At 45.2% G+C, this 17,880-nt stretch overlaps 1 protein-coding gene across 2 annotated transcripts in view; it reads right to left on the bottom strand.

Annotated features, from left to right (window-relative positions):
- Positions 1–17,880, bottom strand: part of LRRC8A (leucine rich repeat containing 8 VRAC subunit A) — a 19,528-nt gene continuing 1,648 nt past the window's right edge. Inside the window, exons 3-4 of one of the 2 annotated variants that reach the window (XM_064676968.1) lie at positions 8,354–10,517; positions 1–5,291 (exon numbers count right to left, since the gene is read on the bottom strand). In XM_064676968.1, coding sequence (XP_064533038.1) covers positions 5,016–5,291; positions 8,354–10,510 — 2,433 coding nt within the window. In that variant the 5' untranslated portion in view covers positions 10,511–10,517 and the 3' untranslated portion in view covers positions 1–5,015. The remainder of the gene's footprint in view (positions 5,292–8,353; positions 10,518–17,880) is intronic. The other variant, XM_064676969.1, reaches the window with a different exon arrangement.

Here is a 17,880-nt window from a genome sequence, read left to right on the forward strand (position 1 = left end):
CAAATTAAAACTTACAACTTTTATTCTGTTAAAGTGTCCAGTCGTACAAGTCTTTCAGAGCAAACAAGGGCAGCTTCAGTGCCCCCAGGGAAGGTGCTGCTGATCAGCTGCCCAAACAATCCCAGGTACAAAGTGAATGTCATGATTCTGAAATGTTACACTGAGTTGCAGGTCTCAGATGCCAAACCACAGCCCTGCTCCTGCATTTCCACAATGGGAGTGAGCCATGTTTAAGCCATGAGTGGTGTCTTACTGCAATGGGCACATCTGTCAGCTGGAAAGATGACTCAGGCTCAGTAGCCCCCTTCTCAATAAGTCTCCTCTAGAAAAATTCCCCCATTGTTCAATAAAATTCCTTTAAAGGAAAACAGAGGGAGGGAGGGATGGGAAATTCCAGGAATCCTAAATTAAGCCTTTGTATGAACTCACACAAAGTTCACCCCTTTGCTGTTGGGGTCCAGCAATTCAAGTGCAGCTACTCTTGAAACAGGATTTTGGAGAGATTTCTGGAGGGTTTCATGCTGCCAAAGCAGTGGAGTATTAACCCACCTCCTGGAGGGGGGACACACACAATATTCCTGCCCTCTTCCAATTGTGCTTCCTGCACTGTCAGAACACAGGTAGGACTAAAAACTCACTTGGTTTTGGCACTTGCTCTGGAAAACTCCACAATCCACTGTGTGGCCAAACAGCGGGGTTAAAATGGAATAATCTTCCTATTCAGCATCCCCACAGCCTTACCTTGGGCAGCTTCCAGAGCAGATGACTTACAGTATGACAATATTGTTTGGCAGTGGGAAATCACACCAGAAATCAAGAAATCTCTCCGTGGTTGAAAGGAAAAAATCCAAGGGAACACACCCGAGGGAGCAGCTGCCCCTGGGGAGACCTTACATGAACAGATCTCTAGAGAAGGCACAGATACTAATGAGGGGGAAAAAGTTACTCCTCCCCTGAAGGAAGACTAAAAATATTTTAAAAATCCAAAGAACTCAAATCATTCAAAAGCAGAGAAAGGTAAGGAAAGGAAACAATGTCACAGCTGGGGAATCAATAATATTTGGAACTTTTTTCCATACAGCTCATCCTCTGTAAAGGATGTGCTATTGTTCTCAAAATTCCTAGAATTAATTGTTAAAGAGGGGGGGAAAAAAAAAAAGGACTTCAGTATGGTTCAGCAACAGAAAGCCACTTAATACTATTTATGGTAGTGAACACTAAGAACTTTAATTAAAATGGAGTGAGCTAAATGGAGCATATAAATGGTAATAAGAAAAAATAACAAATGAGGTAGGATATTATCAGGAAGTGACAATTAATACCAACAACAGCACATCATGAAAGATACCTGTAACAGCTATTTATCCACTGAGACTGGCACAGTAAATCACTTCCAGCTGCTGAATTAATTGGGGATCAAATAATAAAATCAGAAAGCATCTGAAACACAGAACAACTTCAGCTCACATTCCAGTGCAGAGTGTCAGAGTACAGCACGAGTTAACACAATTCATAGGTTTGGTATTCCTTGCTTTTCAGCTGGTTCAAAACAATTAGTTGCAATTTATCACTTTTTGGGTTATTTAGCAGGAAAGGTAAAGTGCACGTTACTAACCTTGGATGCTAACACGGGATGAGCCTGTTTGTGATCTCCAAGAACTTGTTCAGCTCAGAAGTGCTATTAAGGAAACAGGTGGGTTTAATTCAAGTTGCTGTATGGTTTAGCAGCTAATAAATAATCTGTTTTGCTACTACCAGAGTGCTTTGAAAAGCCTGTCAGGAGAACAAGACACTGACCAGACCACTGACTGTCTGCTTAAGCTGAATGCTTTTCGTGAACACACAGTGTCAGAAATAAACCCCCTAATCTTCAGTTTGATGGAAACTTAAGGGAAAATAGGGAATATTCACTGATTGAATACCTGCAAGTGAGGGAGGATTGTTGATGTGAGCCCATCCCTCACAGAATGAGCAAACCAGACAAGTTTTGCAGCAGTCCTCAGTCATTAGCATGTTCAGGACTCATGGTCTTAGACCGTGTCCTTGGAAGTTTTAAAGCTTTTTCCACCTCATCATACAAGAGAAATACTCTGGAATCAGTGGCTCTTTAAGGGAGACCAAGCACCACAGATCAGGAGTAAATAACTCATATTGCTCTTTCAGAGTGACAATGGATTTGTGCCACCCCTGTTATGGTACAAAATGTCACCAGATGGCTCATCCCAATTTTGCCACACAGGTAGTTCTCAAGCCCTGGCAGCCATAACCAAAAAAGTTAAGCTTGGAATATTGCAAGAGCAACACAAAGCTGGTGTTTTCATGCATGATCAATACTGGCTGGCCTCAGAGCTCAGACCAGGGCAGTCTGAGCTCTGTGACTGGTGTTCCCCTGTCCTGCTGGGATCCACAGCAGGTCAAGAGCCTTGCAAGCTTCTAGAAGCACTGCAGCACTTTCAGGAGCTGCTTAGAGAAACTTCTAACTCAGCTGTGCAAAGCTGAGTTTGGATAACTAAGACCACAGCTGCAATCAAGAGTCAAAGCACTCATCTGCTATCCAGACATCCAGGAGAAATCCCTTTGCTCCTGGGAGCCCAGTGAAACTCCTGTGAGGTGCTTTGCCCTTTCAGCCCTGCCTAGTCTAAAATATGTGTAATAAAGCAGTTACCAGTGGCCTTGGATAGCAAAGAGAGTTCAAGTTCCAGGCAGTGGCCATTACTCTCCACCACTATCTTTTGGTACAGAGTAAGGGGGGAAAAAAACAGTTTCCTTCACCATCCAAACAGCTCCCACATCCACCACAAGGAACTGACTGGAAAACAGCATTACTGCAGCTAAGCCTGAAGTGATTCCTGCTTTACTCAAGAAGCATAAAAGCCCATCTAACAATTTCTGTGATCCAAAATGCTCATGCAATCCAAAATCCAATCCAATCAGCATCAGTCCTTCCCCATCCTTTCAGCAGTGGCCCCAACTCTAACACAGTTTCAAGACACTAACCCTATTAGAAGCCAGAAAAGCTTTTACAGTACCTTGCCTCCCAGATGGAGATTTAATTATATTATCCTCTGGACCATTTAAACTTTTCATAATGAATGGACTAAGGGAAGCAAAATTTACATTTTTCTTAAAAGCAGTTTTATAAACAGATCTCCTGATTTTAATGTAGCTTTATTTAAGCATCTGAACATCAACAAATCCAGAGTCCAGTTAACATTGTTCATGGTTTCAGCATATTTAGGATATATATATATAATTCATATCTTACATCTGATGAAGAAAGCCACAGTGTGCCTGACTGCCCCAAGATCCACGGGATCACCACAATTCCCTAAGCCAGGGCACTCGCTGGCAGCTCGCCAGGAATCACTTTGGATGCAGCTTCCCCCTCTGTACCCATGGGAGGCCTCCAAACTTCTCATGCCTCAGCTTGCAGTGCTTCACCTTGGAGCCAACCTGCTGGTCTGCTGCAGAGTGCTACAACCAGGACCTGTAGGTCCAGGAGCCTCCTCTTCCTCCTGATGGAAAAGTGCAGATCTCGGAGTACGGGAGGCACACCTTATCCACCCACCTTAAGGACATGATTACCAGGAGCTATTACATATTATCTGCCTCTGCCAGGCCAGGAGGTTGAGAGCTTTTTGTCAAAGAACACCAAACAGGTCAGGCTTGTTTCAATAAAGACTGTTCTATTCCAGGGAGCCAGAAGAGCTCAGTCCACAGAGGATTCTCATTCTCCTCCTTAACACCGAGGGAATGAAAAGGGGAAGAAACAGGAGGAAAGGTTTCTTTTCCAGCACCAGGTTCAACCAGCATTAGCCTGTTATTTAGGTCAAGAGGTGTAACAGGAACTGATAGCTGTTAAAGGGAAGACAACAACAATCAAGCAGCTCTGGAGACTGCATCCATGGAAAACACCAGCAGAGCATTGAAAAACTTAATTTAACAACTTGATTGTAGGGGAAGGCAGGATGGGGGACAAGAGGTGCAGAGGAAATCTGAGTTTCCCCTCCAAGCCCAGGTGAGCCCTGACACACTGGCCAGTTGTACATTAATACTTGATATGTAACAGAATATCAGCAATTAAAAAGTTGCTTGAAAACTAAAAGCCAGATCCTGAAGCAACTCAATGTTTCTGGGAGAGTAGATTAGACAGTCCAATTGCTCTTTATCCAGCTCATCTCTCACTTGCACTGTAACCATCCATTTCAGAACAGGCTAAAGCTTTGGAATTGTCAGTTAGTGCCTCCAGCACATCAGCTGGAGAAGGATGCTGTGTGATCTACTCATCAGCACAAGTGATTTGAAACCTTTAAAGTAGTGCAATCTTAAGGGAGCAGATAGTTTGGTTCCTTCTCCAGGGGCAGAGGAAAAGGTGTAGAGTGCAAAGGGGAAAGATAATTAGTAAAAAAAAAAAAAAAAAAAATCCTGCATTCCAGCAGTTGTGAGATGTTTATCCCCCAAATCCTAATGCCAGCATCCAGGTAAAATCACCTGTTTGTGTCCCATCCCATCCCACTGGGGGCCTCACTGACTGGATCTGAGTCAGAGGGGAACAGTACCCAGTGTCACAGAGATGAAAGTTCAAGAGGTTTCCTGGCTCTTGGTCTTCACTTGCAGGACACTGGACTCTCATTCCTGGTACATATAAGCCCTATTTGGAGCAATGCAGCAATCCCCACATTCCTTTTCTCCTCCATTCAAAGGTCATTTCTTCTTGCCAGCACCATCCACCTCACCCCAGTTCCTGTCCAGAAGAACAGCAACACCTCTAATTCCCACTGGCCCTTGCTCAGAGGCTGATTAATCTGTCTTGATCCTCATCCTGGATCCCAAGCTTCCCCCATCCTGCATCTGAGGCAAGAAGCTGACTCTGAATGAGTCACATTTGTCAAGGACTCCTTGGCCAGTCTGGTAGTGATTGGAGTGGAGAAAGGGGAGCATCTGGGGAAAAGGGGGCTGGAATGGCCTTTTGCTTCCTGCTAGTTGGTCAGAGGCTTTTCCCTTTTCCCAGGGGTTCAGGCTTGCTCTTTGTCTGCCCTCCAGAGCCGCTCCTTGACCTCCAAGGGCAGGGTGTTGAACAGGTCCTCCTCCACCACGAGCCCGCTGCGTTTGAGCAGCGGGCACTCCCCCAGCTCCACGGGCAGGCACTCCAGGCGGTTCCCTCGGAGCTCGATCTGTGACAGGTTTGTCAGCTCCCCCACCCGGGATGGCAGTGACTGCAGCACGTTGTTGCCCAGGTGCAAGGTCCTCAGCTTCCTGCACTGGAACAGCTCAGGTGGGAGACTCTCAATCTGGAAAAAAGAAATCAGTTATGGGCAAGGTCTCGAGCAAACACGGACACGTAAGACACCAGCAAGCCTACAAAATGCTTCAAGGTTTAAGGAGTAACTGTTTTCAAATCATCCATTTCTCCCTTAATAAGCTCCTGCTTTCCATCATAAGGTCTGTTCCCAAAGTAAAAGCCACTATCCCATGATTCTATGGACTCTTCTTTCAGACAGTTCTATGGATTCATCTTTCACTTACAAGAGATCACCACTGATGGTGGTTAAGACAGATGTCATCCCCCAGGACAGGATTAGAGGACCAGAAACCTGCTCACAATCTGACCTAAGCCATCACATGCTTCCATCAGTACTAGCTCCTTTCCATCCCAAATCCTTCATTCTGTCATTGCATCACAGCTCCTTTGCTTTAAGCAGTCATTGCACAATCAGTCTTAATATTGAACATCAAAGATTGGATTTAGTCAGGACTTCTAGTTTGGCAGTGAGAGGCTGTGGGGGTACAACCTCCAGGCCCTGAAAACCGGGACTATTCTTCCATCGTTTCTGTAGAGCTGTGAAATGTTATAAAGATTTCCTAGGCTTCAAATCATGGGGGTTTTTGACAGTGCCAAAATGCAACAACAGCAGCAAAATGAAGCCACCAGCTGGTAGCTTTCCCACCACCACCTTCAGGCAAACAGGAATCACTAATTTAATAAGGCTTATTCCTAGAAAATCCTTTTAATAGTCCAGTCCTCCCCAAGAATTTCTAGGAAAAACTATGGCTAAGGTTTAACAAACACTAGGCTAGGGACTAAATGTAGCAATTCAGGATTCTCCCCTTAATTCAAAGTCTCAGCTTGGAGGCTATCATTTGCCTTTAAATGCAAACATGACCTTTTTAAAATTCAAATTATGCACGATATCATTTATGGCTAAATTAGTCTGTAATCCATTCCGAATGAGGGGAAGCCTAAGGAAAAGCCAAGATGAGACCAGACCAATTAAAGACAGTTCAATGCAGTCATTGTTACTGGTACTGGAGTGTTTTGCAAACAGCAACATGCAATCAAATGATCACAGACTCTGGAAAATAATAGTGTTATTTAAGGGACAAGTATTGGTTTAGGAAGGAAGCAATGTGCTATAACAGCCTTGCTTTCCAGAATGGGACAGTTGTACCAGCCAGTTCCAGAAGTCTCTATTTACTGAGACTGCTGAGCTCACAGTTTAAATAATTCCTGGCCTTGGGAATTGTCAGTCTATCAGTCCTTGTGTTTCTTGCTGTTTACTGGTAGTAACCAGGCTGTCAGAACCTCAGGGCAATTCTGGCCTTGCCCAGGCACCTGCAGAAGACACAAACAGGTTGGCTGTTCCATTGGGTCCTCACCACCTTTTGTTTCCAAACACACCCCAGCCAAGGCTGCTCCAGCCTTCCTATTGCATGTTTTCTTCAGAAATGGGTGGTGCCACACTGTGCTGCAGAAAATGGAGCTGCCTCCCACTCCTCTCATCCAAGAAACACTCCACCCTAAACTGCAGAGGATGCACTGCAGATTAACCCTGTGTTGTGCCTGGAAGGCTGCCAGGAAACAACTGGTACAGAATCATCCGAGTTCTGACCAGGAACACACCATGAAGTTCACCAGAGTTTCAGCCACCCACACAAACAGATCTGGAGCTGGGAAAGCTGAGGGAGCAGCTGCTCAGCTGGGACTGCTGAACTGCTTGTCTGCTGCCACTTTGCAGAGGCACAACACAGACCCAAACTTTCAGACACCAACCCCAAGCTGTGGCTGGAGTTTTAGGAACCCTGTGTAAAACTGAACAGCACCAGCAATTAAGTACTTGATTGGAGAGCACTTCTGTGAAAAGCCAAACCACACTTGAGCTGCTCTGTGTGTCTCACAGGCAATCTGGCAGTGCTCAGTCAGGATTACATCTTGCCAACAGCATTAAAGACCTTGATGTAGGACAGTGGAAACCAGCATTGCTCCAGGACAATTCTGCTGGGTCCCAAAAGAACCCAGAAGCAACTAATTAAATCTGTTTGCAAATCAACTTTGGGTGACAATAAACTCCAAGAGAAAAAGGGTGTCCGAGGGATTTGCGGATGGAACGAATGAAAGCTTCAACTTCGTCAGACATGGTAAATGAAATCTCCTTAGTCCCAAACAAAGGAACAAAGATTCAGGAAAAAACACATGGGTATAGTTTGTTTTAAGCAAATAAACACCCTCCAACAGAAGCCATGAAACAGTTTATGGTAATTGGGCACATTTGGTCATTCCCTGTAATCTGCCCAGCACTGAGACCAAAATGTAAGGCTTAGACCTAACCCATCTGGGATTACACAGGAAAACCCACAGCAAGGTGCCATCATCTTTTCTCCCCTCTGAAAAAGTCAAGGAATTTCCACAGTTCACACTTTTCCATCTGACTGCCAGTCGCTAAACCTGGTTTAGTTCCCGCTGCCCTGAGCCAGGACACTGCAGAAGGTGCCTTGCTCCCTCCAGAAGTACTTTCATGGAAGGAGACAATCCATCTTAAAAGTGAGAGCTTAAGAACCATTTTTCCCAACTCTGTCCATATCCAGCTTCTCACTTAGAAGACCAAACTATGGAGCAATCCCTGGAAATGCAAAGTACTCCAAGCAAGGCTGTAAGCCACACACATGCACACCCTAGATGGCTGCTGCCATAGTGTATGTACATGTCTGAAGTACACAGGCTTAAGCACATAGTTTTATATTGACTAGTTTCTCAGATCTCCATTTTAAGCCCAAAACAGATGTGAATCTAAAGAAGACAAGCTTCCAGCTGCAGGCAGGATTTCCAAACAGCCTCCAAATGTTACTTGGAAGGAGTCTCACTGTTAAGAGAGGAAATGCTCCAGAACAAGGGCTCTTGGAAGACAGGCTTACCCCAGAGTTATCTGCAATGTTTTGCCTTAGATAAACCCCTCAGAGAAAAACAAAAGGCAGTGCCAGCAGTACCCACAGACCACTGTAGCACGTTTAATCACCCAGATAACACAAGTGCCAGCGTGATTTACTCACACGGGAGCTCAGCTCCGTGCTCACTTACCCTGTTGGCTGTCACAGCCAGATTCTGCAGGTTTTGAAGAAGTCCAACATCTGGTGGTATGAAAGTTAGATTGTTGTGGCTGAGATCCAGGTACCGGAGTTTCCGGCAATAGAAGAGCTGGGTGGGGATCTTCTCTATCTTGTTGCGGTTCAGGTAAAGGCGCTCCAGGTTGGTCAGGTTGCCTATCTGCATGGGGATGTAGGCAATGTGGTTGTACCACAGCTTAAGGCAAGTGAGACGATGCAAGTGCTGGAAGCTGATGATTTCCTCAATGGTCTTTAGGTTATTGTCCTTCAGGTCTATCTCCTGCAGATTGTGGAGGCTAAAGATGGAGTGGGGAATGCGTTCCAGGTCACACCGGATCAGCTCCAGCTCTGTCAGGTTGACCATCTTCTTAAGGCTGTTGAGGACAATGAGCTTGGTGCCCTCGTTGTTGATGGAAAGCTTCTGAAGGTGCACACCAACATCTGTAACCACCTGGGGTAGCTTGGTGAGGTTACTCTTCATCCTCAACACCTTCAGCCTCTTCAGCTCCCTCAGTCCATCTATCACAATGTACCGGTTGTTTTCAGCACTCAAATTCCCTGTCAGATGAAGCTCCTCGAGTGTCTTCAGGCTGTAAATCCAAAGAGGAATCTCCTTGATGTCTGTGAACTTGATGTGGAGAGATTTTAAGTTCTCCCTCAAGAAGGCAAGGGCTGGAGCCTCAATTTTGGCAGCTGTGTGGTAGAGCCACAGTTCCTTAAGGCTGGTGAGCTGAGCAATGCTGGGGGGAATAGTGACATCAGGGATAAGCTCCAGCTTCAAGACTTCCAACTCAATGAGGTCAAAGACCGTGTCAGGAATGCCACTCAACATGAAAAGATGCAATTCCAGCTTATCCTGAGAGTTTTTGGTGATCCTCTGGCGTAGTTTCTCCAGAGTCCACTCATTGTTGAGGTTCAGCTGCCGCAGTTTGTTCTCACTCACCTCTGACAGAAAGACAGCAAAGCGCTTGGAGTAGAGGGGGTCGTACTGATCGATCAGATGGAGCATGAAAGCAAAGTCATTCTTCACATCAGGAATGTCACTGTAACTGCTCTCCTCCCGGATGGACTCAAAGGAGTACTTCTTGAGCGACCGCCTCAGCATCCACCACAGCGTGTACATGCAGATCAGCCCGTAGAAAATCACCAGGCTGATGTAGAAGGAGGCCAAGATTTTGAAGAGAGTGGCCAGAGGGTGAGCACAGCGGTACATCCTGTAGCCAGTCAGGCTCTCAATGTCCACCTTACAGTCCACATCAAACGTGATGTTGTTGACATAGTACACGGTGTAGCAAATGATCAGAATGAACTTGATGACTTTGATTATGGTCTGTCTCATGTACAGGCGATAAACTATATCTCCCTCTTCCACGTGAGTGCGGAACTTCTTCACCTTCTCAAAGAGTGCCTTGGCCTGTTCCCCTTCCTTTTTGTCCAACACACCAGTCTCAGACCGGTCCACAATCCCTTGCTCAATTCGAGACTTGGTTCTCTGCAGCATGGGAACAGTGGCTTCCACATCCTCACTGACCGTGGAGGATTTCTTGTCCATGGAGCCATTCATTTTCCCAAACGCTGGTTTGGTATCGCTCTCTTCCACCACTGTCTCAGATAATGCTCTCGTTGTCCACGGAGAGTCAAAACACTTCAGCAAAATAGACACAAAATGCTCCAGCTTGGAGCTGGTCCTTGGGAACTTGAACCAGAAGTTGCTACAAGCCAGAAAGATGAGGGTGTGTAGCAGCACTAGATAAGGAAAATACTTGGCAAACCAGTGGAGGCGGTTCTCATAACACACCGCGTCCACGTAGTTGTACTGGTGCCGGTCCAGGTCGTATCGGATCCCCGTGGGCCCCGTGTCCGCAGAGGGAACTAGACTAGTGTTATAGTAGCTACGCTCCGGGGTTGCCGCTGTCCATCCCCTCACAGAGTCATTGCAAGAGTCTTTGGTAACCCATTTACAGGGCAAACAGATCATTTTGTCCTGGGTGACCTGCAGCGTCCCCCCGAACACCGCGATCATGAGCATCACTATGGAGATGTAGTCCGTGAACACGTCCCACCACGGCTTCAGGATGCGATAGGCCGGCTGAGTGTCGGCGAAGTAGCGCAGCTCGGTGACTGGAATCATGGTTCACCTGAAGGGAAACCAGAAACAGCTCAAACTGTTTTGTTCTGCTTCACAAGAGGCCATCAGAACACTCCTGTTAAGTGCTGGCACAGCAGGACTGGAATTAGCCAAGACGCAATTTCAAGTCACTGGCAGACAAATGAATGAGGCTTCCTGTGAGTCATTTGCCACAGCTGAGGCTGGGAAGTTCATTTCAGTCTTCCCTGACAGATGAACTGTCACAAAACCTCACAACTGGTGTTTATCATTAGCAGTTTGTGGAGCAAAACATTCACACTTAAAGGAAGCTCACAGGGCAGATTTCAATTCCCTTGATCAACCAGTATATGGAAATTTACTGTTTTATCCGGGGATTTTATTTCAGGGATGAAGGAGTTTGCCAGCACTGTTAGAAGTGATAAAATCCACACACACACAGAGATTAGCTGTCATGAGTTCATTACTCATGTTGTTTGCTTTTACATAAAATTCTCGTCTATGTGTGGTTCTCAAACTGCAGGGGCAAGGAAAAAGATCTACATACAATACAACTATATTTCCCAGAACCACTTAATTGATGCAACTCATCAACACATTCATAAAGCAAGCTGGAAAAGAGAAAAAACATTGCCCAATATCATGACTTTTCCTTCCCTGTAAGTACTTTTGGCTTCCTCCCTTTGAGTTAATTCTCTTGGGAAAGATTAGTTACTTGCCCTCTGATAGATTCAGTACTGAAACACTGTAACAGCTGTTTTTTTGCCTTATTTACTTCAGAAAGAGAGGAAGGGGGGAACATACTTGGAAGAATCCACTTCCCTGACCAACCATTCCCACCTAGAGTTCATCTCAGCTGGGATTTAAGTGCCATAAAGGAAAGCAAAAGGTTCTGGGAAGCAGAGGCCTTATGGCAGTGCATATTCTGTCCTTCCAACTTTCAGATGAAACTTTGAGCACGCTCCTCTCAACAAGCCACAGAAAGCCTGGAAGCCTGATTGATCCATGGATAACTGACTGATCCATGGATAACTGACTGATCCATGGATAACTGAGCTCACAAAATTCCCCAATTCGAAGGTAACACAAAAGAACATGAAGTCTTTGTAACTCATTCTAATGATGATGAAAAACCAGTAATATCACATCATACTTTCTAGCAAAGTTCAGGAGGAGAACAAGCACTGATCTATCAGTCACTTCAAAACTCACATGAATTTAAGTGTAAAGGATGCTCAATCCAGAAAATGTCTAATTCTTTCCTCACAAGAAATGACCCTTGTGCTCACTTTTGATTTGTATCTCAGGATAGGTAGGAAGGAAACCAAAAAGAAATTAGCACAGCTGGCTCCATAAGGCTGCTTACCAGCTACATGGGGTAGGAAATCCCCCTTTACATTGTGCACCTACAAGACAGCTAAAAGAAAAAAAATCCTGAGTGTCCCATGAGAATCTATTACAGCTCAGTGTCAGCAATTAAACCCCCACAGGGTGGAGCAGGAAATCTCCTGCCTTCCAGTAACAATGACGGGGTCACTGGAGGAAGAAAAGGACATTCACAGCAAGTCCCCACTCCTCCTGGCAGCAGTGGAGACCCCATTCAAGTCTCAAAGAGGAACAATAAAACAAGGGGCCACCTTTACAGAAGCTGGAATTTGCTACGTCTTATCTAACCTTATTCCCAGCATCTGCAGCAAAAGGGGAAAGTACCCATCAAAACTTGAGAAAGCACACGGGAAAGTCACATCCCTCCTCACCCAGACTCCCTATGTCTAGTTCCTGACTGTTCTACATCAAGACAGGATTTACATGGAGGATATTATTCTGGCATAAGACTGGGAGCAATCCTTGCATGAAGGCAGCTGGCCAGAAATAAAGTTACCTCCCTTGTGACCAAGAGCAGACCAAGGTCTGCAGGACCAGCAGGCAGACGGTGCATTTCAAGCTTCTGCTCCTTCCCGGAGTTGGACTCCAGGGTGCTTTGTCAGCAGCAAAGTGTTCACTGTGAAGAACCTTTATTTGCCAAGTCCCTCCTGTCATGCAGCCTCACCAAAGGCTGAGCACAGAACACCTGGACTGAGGGACTGAGTTCATGGACAGAACAGCCACAGGAAAGGAAGTTCAGTGTCAGAGCAGTTTTGGGAAGAAGGATCCGAGCTCCTTCATATGCACCTCAAATTGCAGAACCTTCCAGCTAGAGCTCAGGAACAGGCAGTTTACTTGCAGCATAGTTACCTCTGCCCCATGGAAAGCATTGATACTAAGATTTTGAAAGAGTGCTTTACTCAAGTTTAAGGACAAGTTGATTTCACTAAACTTGCATAAGCTGATAAGCCAAAGCATCTGTGTCTAAACTCCTGTCAACTTATCAGAAGCATAAGAAAGTAATTTTTCTAAGGGTGTAATTTAATAGGCCTTAAGTATTGCACACTGAAGGGGAAAAACAAAAATCTTACAACTGTTTGTCTCAAAAGTGTTTCAGCTTTTGCATTCCTTGCTACCACACAGTCCCTGAGCAGTCCCTCTTCCCCTGCCCCCAAGAAATTACTTTACCTTGGAGGGTTTCAGCTGCATCAAGCAGCACTACAATTCACATCCTGATCCCAGGACAGTTTATAGCAGCAACATCTGAGATTGCTCAGGAAAAGATCTGTATGCTAAAGCCTCATTATCATACAGCAGGATCAATCCAACCTAGACAAATATGCTCCTGAAATATTGACACACTCCACGTTGGCTACTACACACCCCCTTCAGTGTCTGCAAATTCACCTGGATCCAGGTTTGCATCCCACCAGGGACCATCCCTGCCTCAGCCTGCTGGTCATGGACCTACAGCTTCCCCAGTGCTCAACAGGGTGATCCCAGACAAGGAACAGCAGTTTCAGACTTACATAACCAGCCTGCCAAACCTCCCCAGCCTTCAGCCAACCATAAGCATCACCAAGGACTAATCCTGTGTTTTACCAGACACACCTGGAGGAGAAAGATAATCACTCATGTTGGAATAACAGGCACATTCTGAGCACACCACACCTACACGGTAAAACCAGTCAGAGACAAGACTAAACGTATAAAACAGCCTGTACCTCACTGAAGGCTGACAGAGCTGAGGGCATGAATGCTGTCCACAAACCACAGCTATTAACAGAGCAACTGTCCTCCAATTTGGACAATTCCTCTATCTAAAACCATCTAATCTAAAAAACTTGAGACTGATTTATTGTCAACAGGCACCTGGCTGAGCAGTGCTTCAAACCCCTGCCTGCGGCCGCTGGCCAGCACATCCAGCTCGGGACAGAGGGAACAGAAACAACATCACTGTTCTGTTTCACTGGCCAGTTTGTCAGCTTGACTCATCACTGCTGAATACTTCACCCAGCCTCCTCTTTCCTCCTCCTTTCTGTTTGCCATTCTGTTACTAACAAAGCTACTGGACAAAGAGCACTACATGCAAGATCTCAGGACACGCACAAGAATTTAACTCCCACCCTTACTTCCCTGAAATCAGAAATCCTCCTCACCTTTAGTGGAGTGCAGCTTTCAAGTGAGGCAGTCTCATAATACAGTTCTAGGTAAGTAGGTGTGGATGCATTTTATGCTGGATCTTGCAACTTTTTTCCCACTACAGATATTCAGAATTCCCAGTGGTTTTCAGCCTAAGATTGTGGACTGCAAAGCAGAAGTCAAGCACTGCTCACAGAATTTCTTACCTTTCAGAAGCCCAGACAAAGAGGAAGTTGTTCAGGTGCTGACAGAATCAGAGGTAGATAAAGGAAAGAAATCCCTTGATGCTCTTAAAACTACAGCCCTGATTACTGACGAGCTATAACATGTTATGGTAAGTTTACAATGGAGCAGTTTCCCTCCCCAGCATGCTCCACCTGAAATCCTAAAGAAGGGCATGACATAGAGCTCTTTGTTCAAAAAAAAAAAAAAAATCAGGAAATGCAAGAGCTTTACTGGGCAGAAATGGGACTGGGAATTTTTGTGTCTCCTCCCTCATGTTTATTAAGTCCAGAATTAAGGGGGGGGAAGGAGTCTGAAACAGAGCTGCTTTCAGGCATCCCTCAGAAAACCTTCCAAGAACAAGGACAGCCATGTGATCAACTGGAAAAGCCCAAGATGTGAGATGGAACAAGTCAAGTTATTTTGTCCTTTGCTGTTTAGAAAGAAAAAACAGTGAAGCCAGATGCCAAAGCCCTGAACAACCAACTATTATCCCTGTATCAGGCCCCTTCTGCATTAAAAAAATAAATCCCTTCTGTTGAACAAAACATCTTCTGAGGTAGAGAAGTGAACATGATCACTAGAAGTTCTTCAGAGTCCTTTTCAACCCAAGCCATTCTGTGATTCTGTGTCAAGTTTAAAGGGTCATTTACCATTTAGACCAGCAGAGTGGTGGAACAGCAGCTGCGAGAACTTCCCCTCTTTGCTCAGTGAACAGGCACTGAACCCCACGCTGAGAGCAGGGTAAGGTGGCTTTCACACAAAATTCTGCCCCACCCAAGCCACAAGACACAGCAAGATGAAGTGAACCCACTGGGTCACACTGTCTCCACTGAAGCTCGTGAAAAAGAATAATCCACCTACAATATGGATGGCACTTCATCATCTTTACAGCTACCCATTACCTGACTCTTCCTGTCAGATGCAAGACTGACATTCTTCAGTCTAGTGCAGCAGCTCCTGTTTACCACCACACAAGCGTGTCCTGACAAGTACAGGGAAGAACATCTGAACCACCAGAACAATCCATGCTGGAGACCTGGCTTGGCCTGCTACATTTTGTGCTTTCTGACAGCATTTTGCCCCAGCTCACAAAACTGAGCACAGTCTGCAGTTACCAACATCACTGACACTCGGGGCAGGGACTGTGTGCCAGTGTTGTAAATTTAAGTGCCATCAGATGACTTGCAACACTGATGTAAACCAGAGAAGAAAGGCTGTGTCAGCTTATAAATTATGAATGCATATGGCCACAGGCTTCCTATCCAAAATTAATTTTCTTTGCCATAACAAAGATGTTTCAAGGACAGGGCATTGGAGCTGTCTTGGAAAAGTACAACTGGCTTCTTCCAACAGGACACAATGAAACACTCCCCTGTGCTGCTTAATGCAGGTGATTGAATTAATTCTGTTAGTAACTCCTTAAGAAACCAGACAGCCCCAGCACTAACATGTAACAGCCAGAGCAGCTTCAAGCACCTCAGCAGCTGCAGAAAGGGGCTCTTCAGCACTTAAATTCAGCACTGGGAGCCACATAAGAGGAGGAACCAGCTGTTGACATATCCAAAAACAGATGAAGAAATCAAGACACTAGATTCAACATGAGTAAAATCTTTTAAGCAAGGATAATATAATGCATTGTTGACAGACTGTCACAACATGCACAAATCCATGAGTGTTGCCACAGCTGTTTTCAAGCTCAAAGAGATGAGCCAGTCAGGATGAAAGAAGGCACAGAAAAGAGCAAAGCAAGATAATTAAGACATCAACCATCAGCACGTTAATATTTCAGCTTAGTCTGAGCAAAGAGGAGCAAGTGCCTATTCACATATTCCCCACACCCTCTAAGCCCTGCCCTCAGAACAACAAGCTCCAAAACTGTGACTGACTTCCAGCTCAGAACATTTGTTGACTGCATCAGTCAACTAAAAAAGCACAAGACCACCCCACCTTTCATCCCCAAGACCTGATAAAACCATGACTCTGAAGGAGGACCTGATAACTAGCCCAGTTTACACCTCTGCTGTGCACAAAAGCAGGCTGGAGCTCCAGAAGCAGCTTGAAAATCTGTCACAAGAGGAGCTTTGTGAATTGCCAAGGCAATTTTACAGCAGATGTTAACAATGCTTAGTACAGGAGGTGAAGGCAGCACTGTTATGTCAGCAGGGAGGTCAGGACTGAATAGCTTTTATTTTCAAAAGCTGTTTGACAGCAGCAGGAGGGGCAGATATAACCCAGCTACATGAACTGGATTTCCAGTTGCAATACAAGACACATAGAGCACATCAACAGTTTAAGGAAAAAGCTGTTTGGAAGCACTCAAGAGATGCCCTTTAAAGCATGTGGACAGCTCAATGTCTGTTCAGTATTAGTGTGCATATGTCAAACTAAGGCTGCTTTTAAAAACACTTCAAAAAATGCCCAAAGGAGACTCACCACACTGCAGCTGAATACTTTAAATTTTAACCATTACCAAAACAATGTGCCTCACACAAAAATCCTAAAAAACCCTTCTCCTCTGTGCTCCACCACCACTCACCTGACATTGCACCTCTACTTTCCCAGATACCAGTTAAGCTCCATTTAACACCAGAAATGAGTTTCACTTCCCTTTTAAGTACTCTGCTGAACAAAATCCTTCTTTAGAATGTGGGAGAATTACATGAAGGCTCCTAATAAGCCTGCTCTAATCACACAGCAATAACTTGATACATGTGACCTCCACTGGTTATTTAAAACAAAAAAAAAAATAGCACAAGGGACCCCCAAACCACAGATCACCTGACTGCCTGCAGCAGTTACTAGAATGTAACCACCTTCAGCAAGTCATGGCTGGAAGGATTCAGGCACTCATATTTCAAACATGGCAACATCAGCTTTTAACACATGGCTTCTGGCATGCTTTAAGGAAATATTTATGCACGTTGTCTTTGACCTACATGAATTAAAAGGGTTTCCAAATGCCATGAGAGGATCAGTACAAAAATATCCCAACAAAATCAGTGAACTGCCAGAACATCAGACAAGCCTTAGGGGTACTTCTATTCTGGAATCAACTCACTGCACATCCCGGCTCAGAACACTGGACACAATTTCCCATCTTGAAGAGAAGAACAGAATTCTGCAATCCCTTTCTTCACTGTCCTAGTGCAGAACCAAGGAGGGAAGGAGCTTCTTGCAACTAGTTTCTGTCATTGCTCAATTGACACCCACACAAGTGCCGAGAGTTCACTGGAAAAAGCTGCCTGGAGATGCCTATCCAGCAGGACAAATCACCCCACAGGAAATAGAAGGGCACCCACCAAACCAAACAGTTCTTCCTATTTCTCAGCCACATTCCTTTTGGGCAGCAGTCACCAAAATATTTCCTGGAGAGCCTTTGAGTATTTACTGGTAAGTGCAGTGAGAAGTCAGGGTTTACGTGGCCATGAGTTAGTTTTATGAGTGACTATAAAACAGTTACATTATTTGGACAACACTCGGTTCCTTTTTCATCTTCAAGCTAAGGGCTCACAAAATTTAATTAGCACCACCACAGTTAAATACCACCACTCTCCCCATATCACCCTCTGATCAACCACCTTTCCTTCTTGCTCTGTTTCTTTCATCTGCGCCCTGTGCTTTGCATGTGTGTTTAAGTAGGATCCTGGTCCTTTTTGGGGGGC

The sequence above is a fragment of the Pseudopipra pipra genome, chromosome 20, assembly GCF_036250125.1.
Source record: "Pseudopipra pipra isolate bDixPip1 chromosome 20, bDixPip1.hap1, whole genome shotgun sequence".
Lineage (NCBI taxonomy): Eukaryota > Metazoa > Chordata > Aves > Passeriformes > Pipridae > Pseudopipra > Pseudopipra pipra.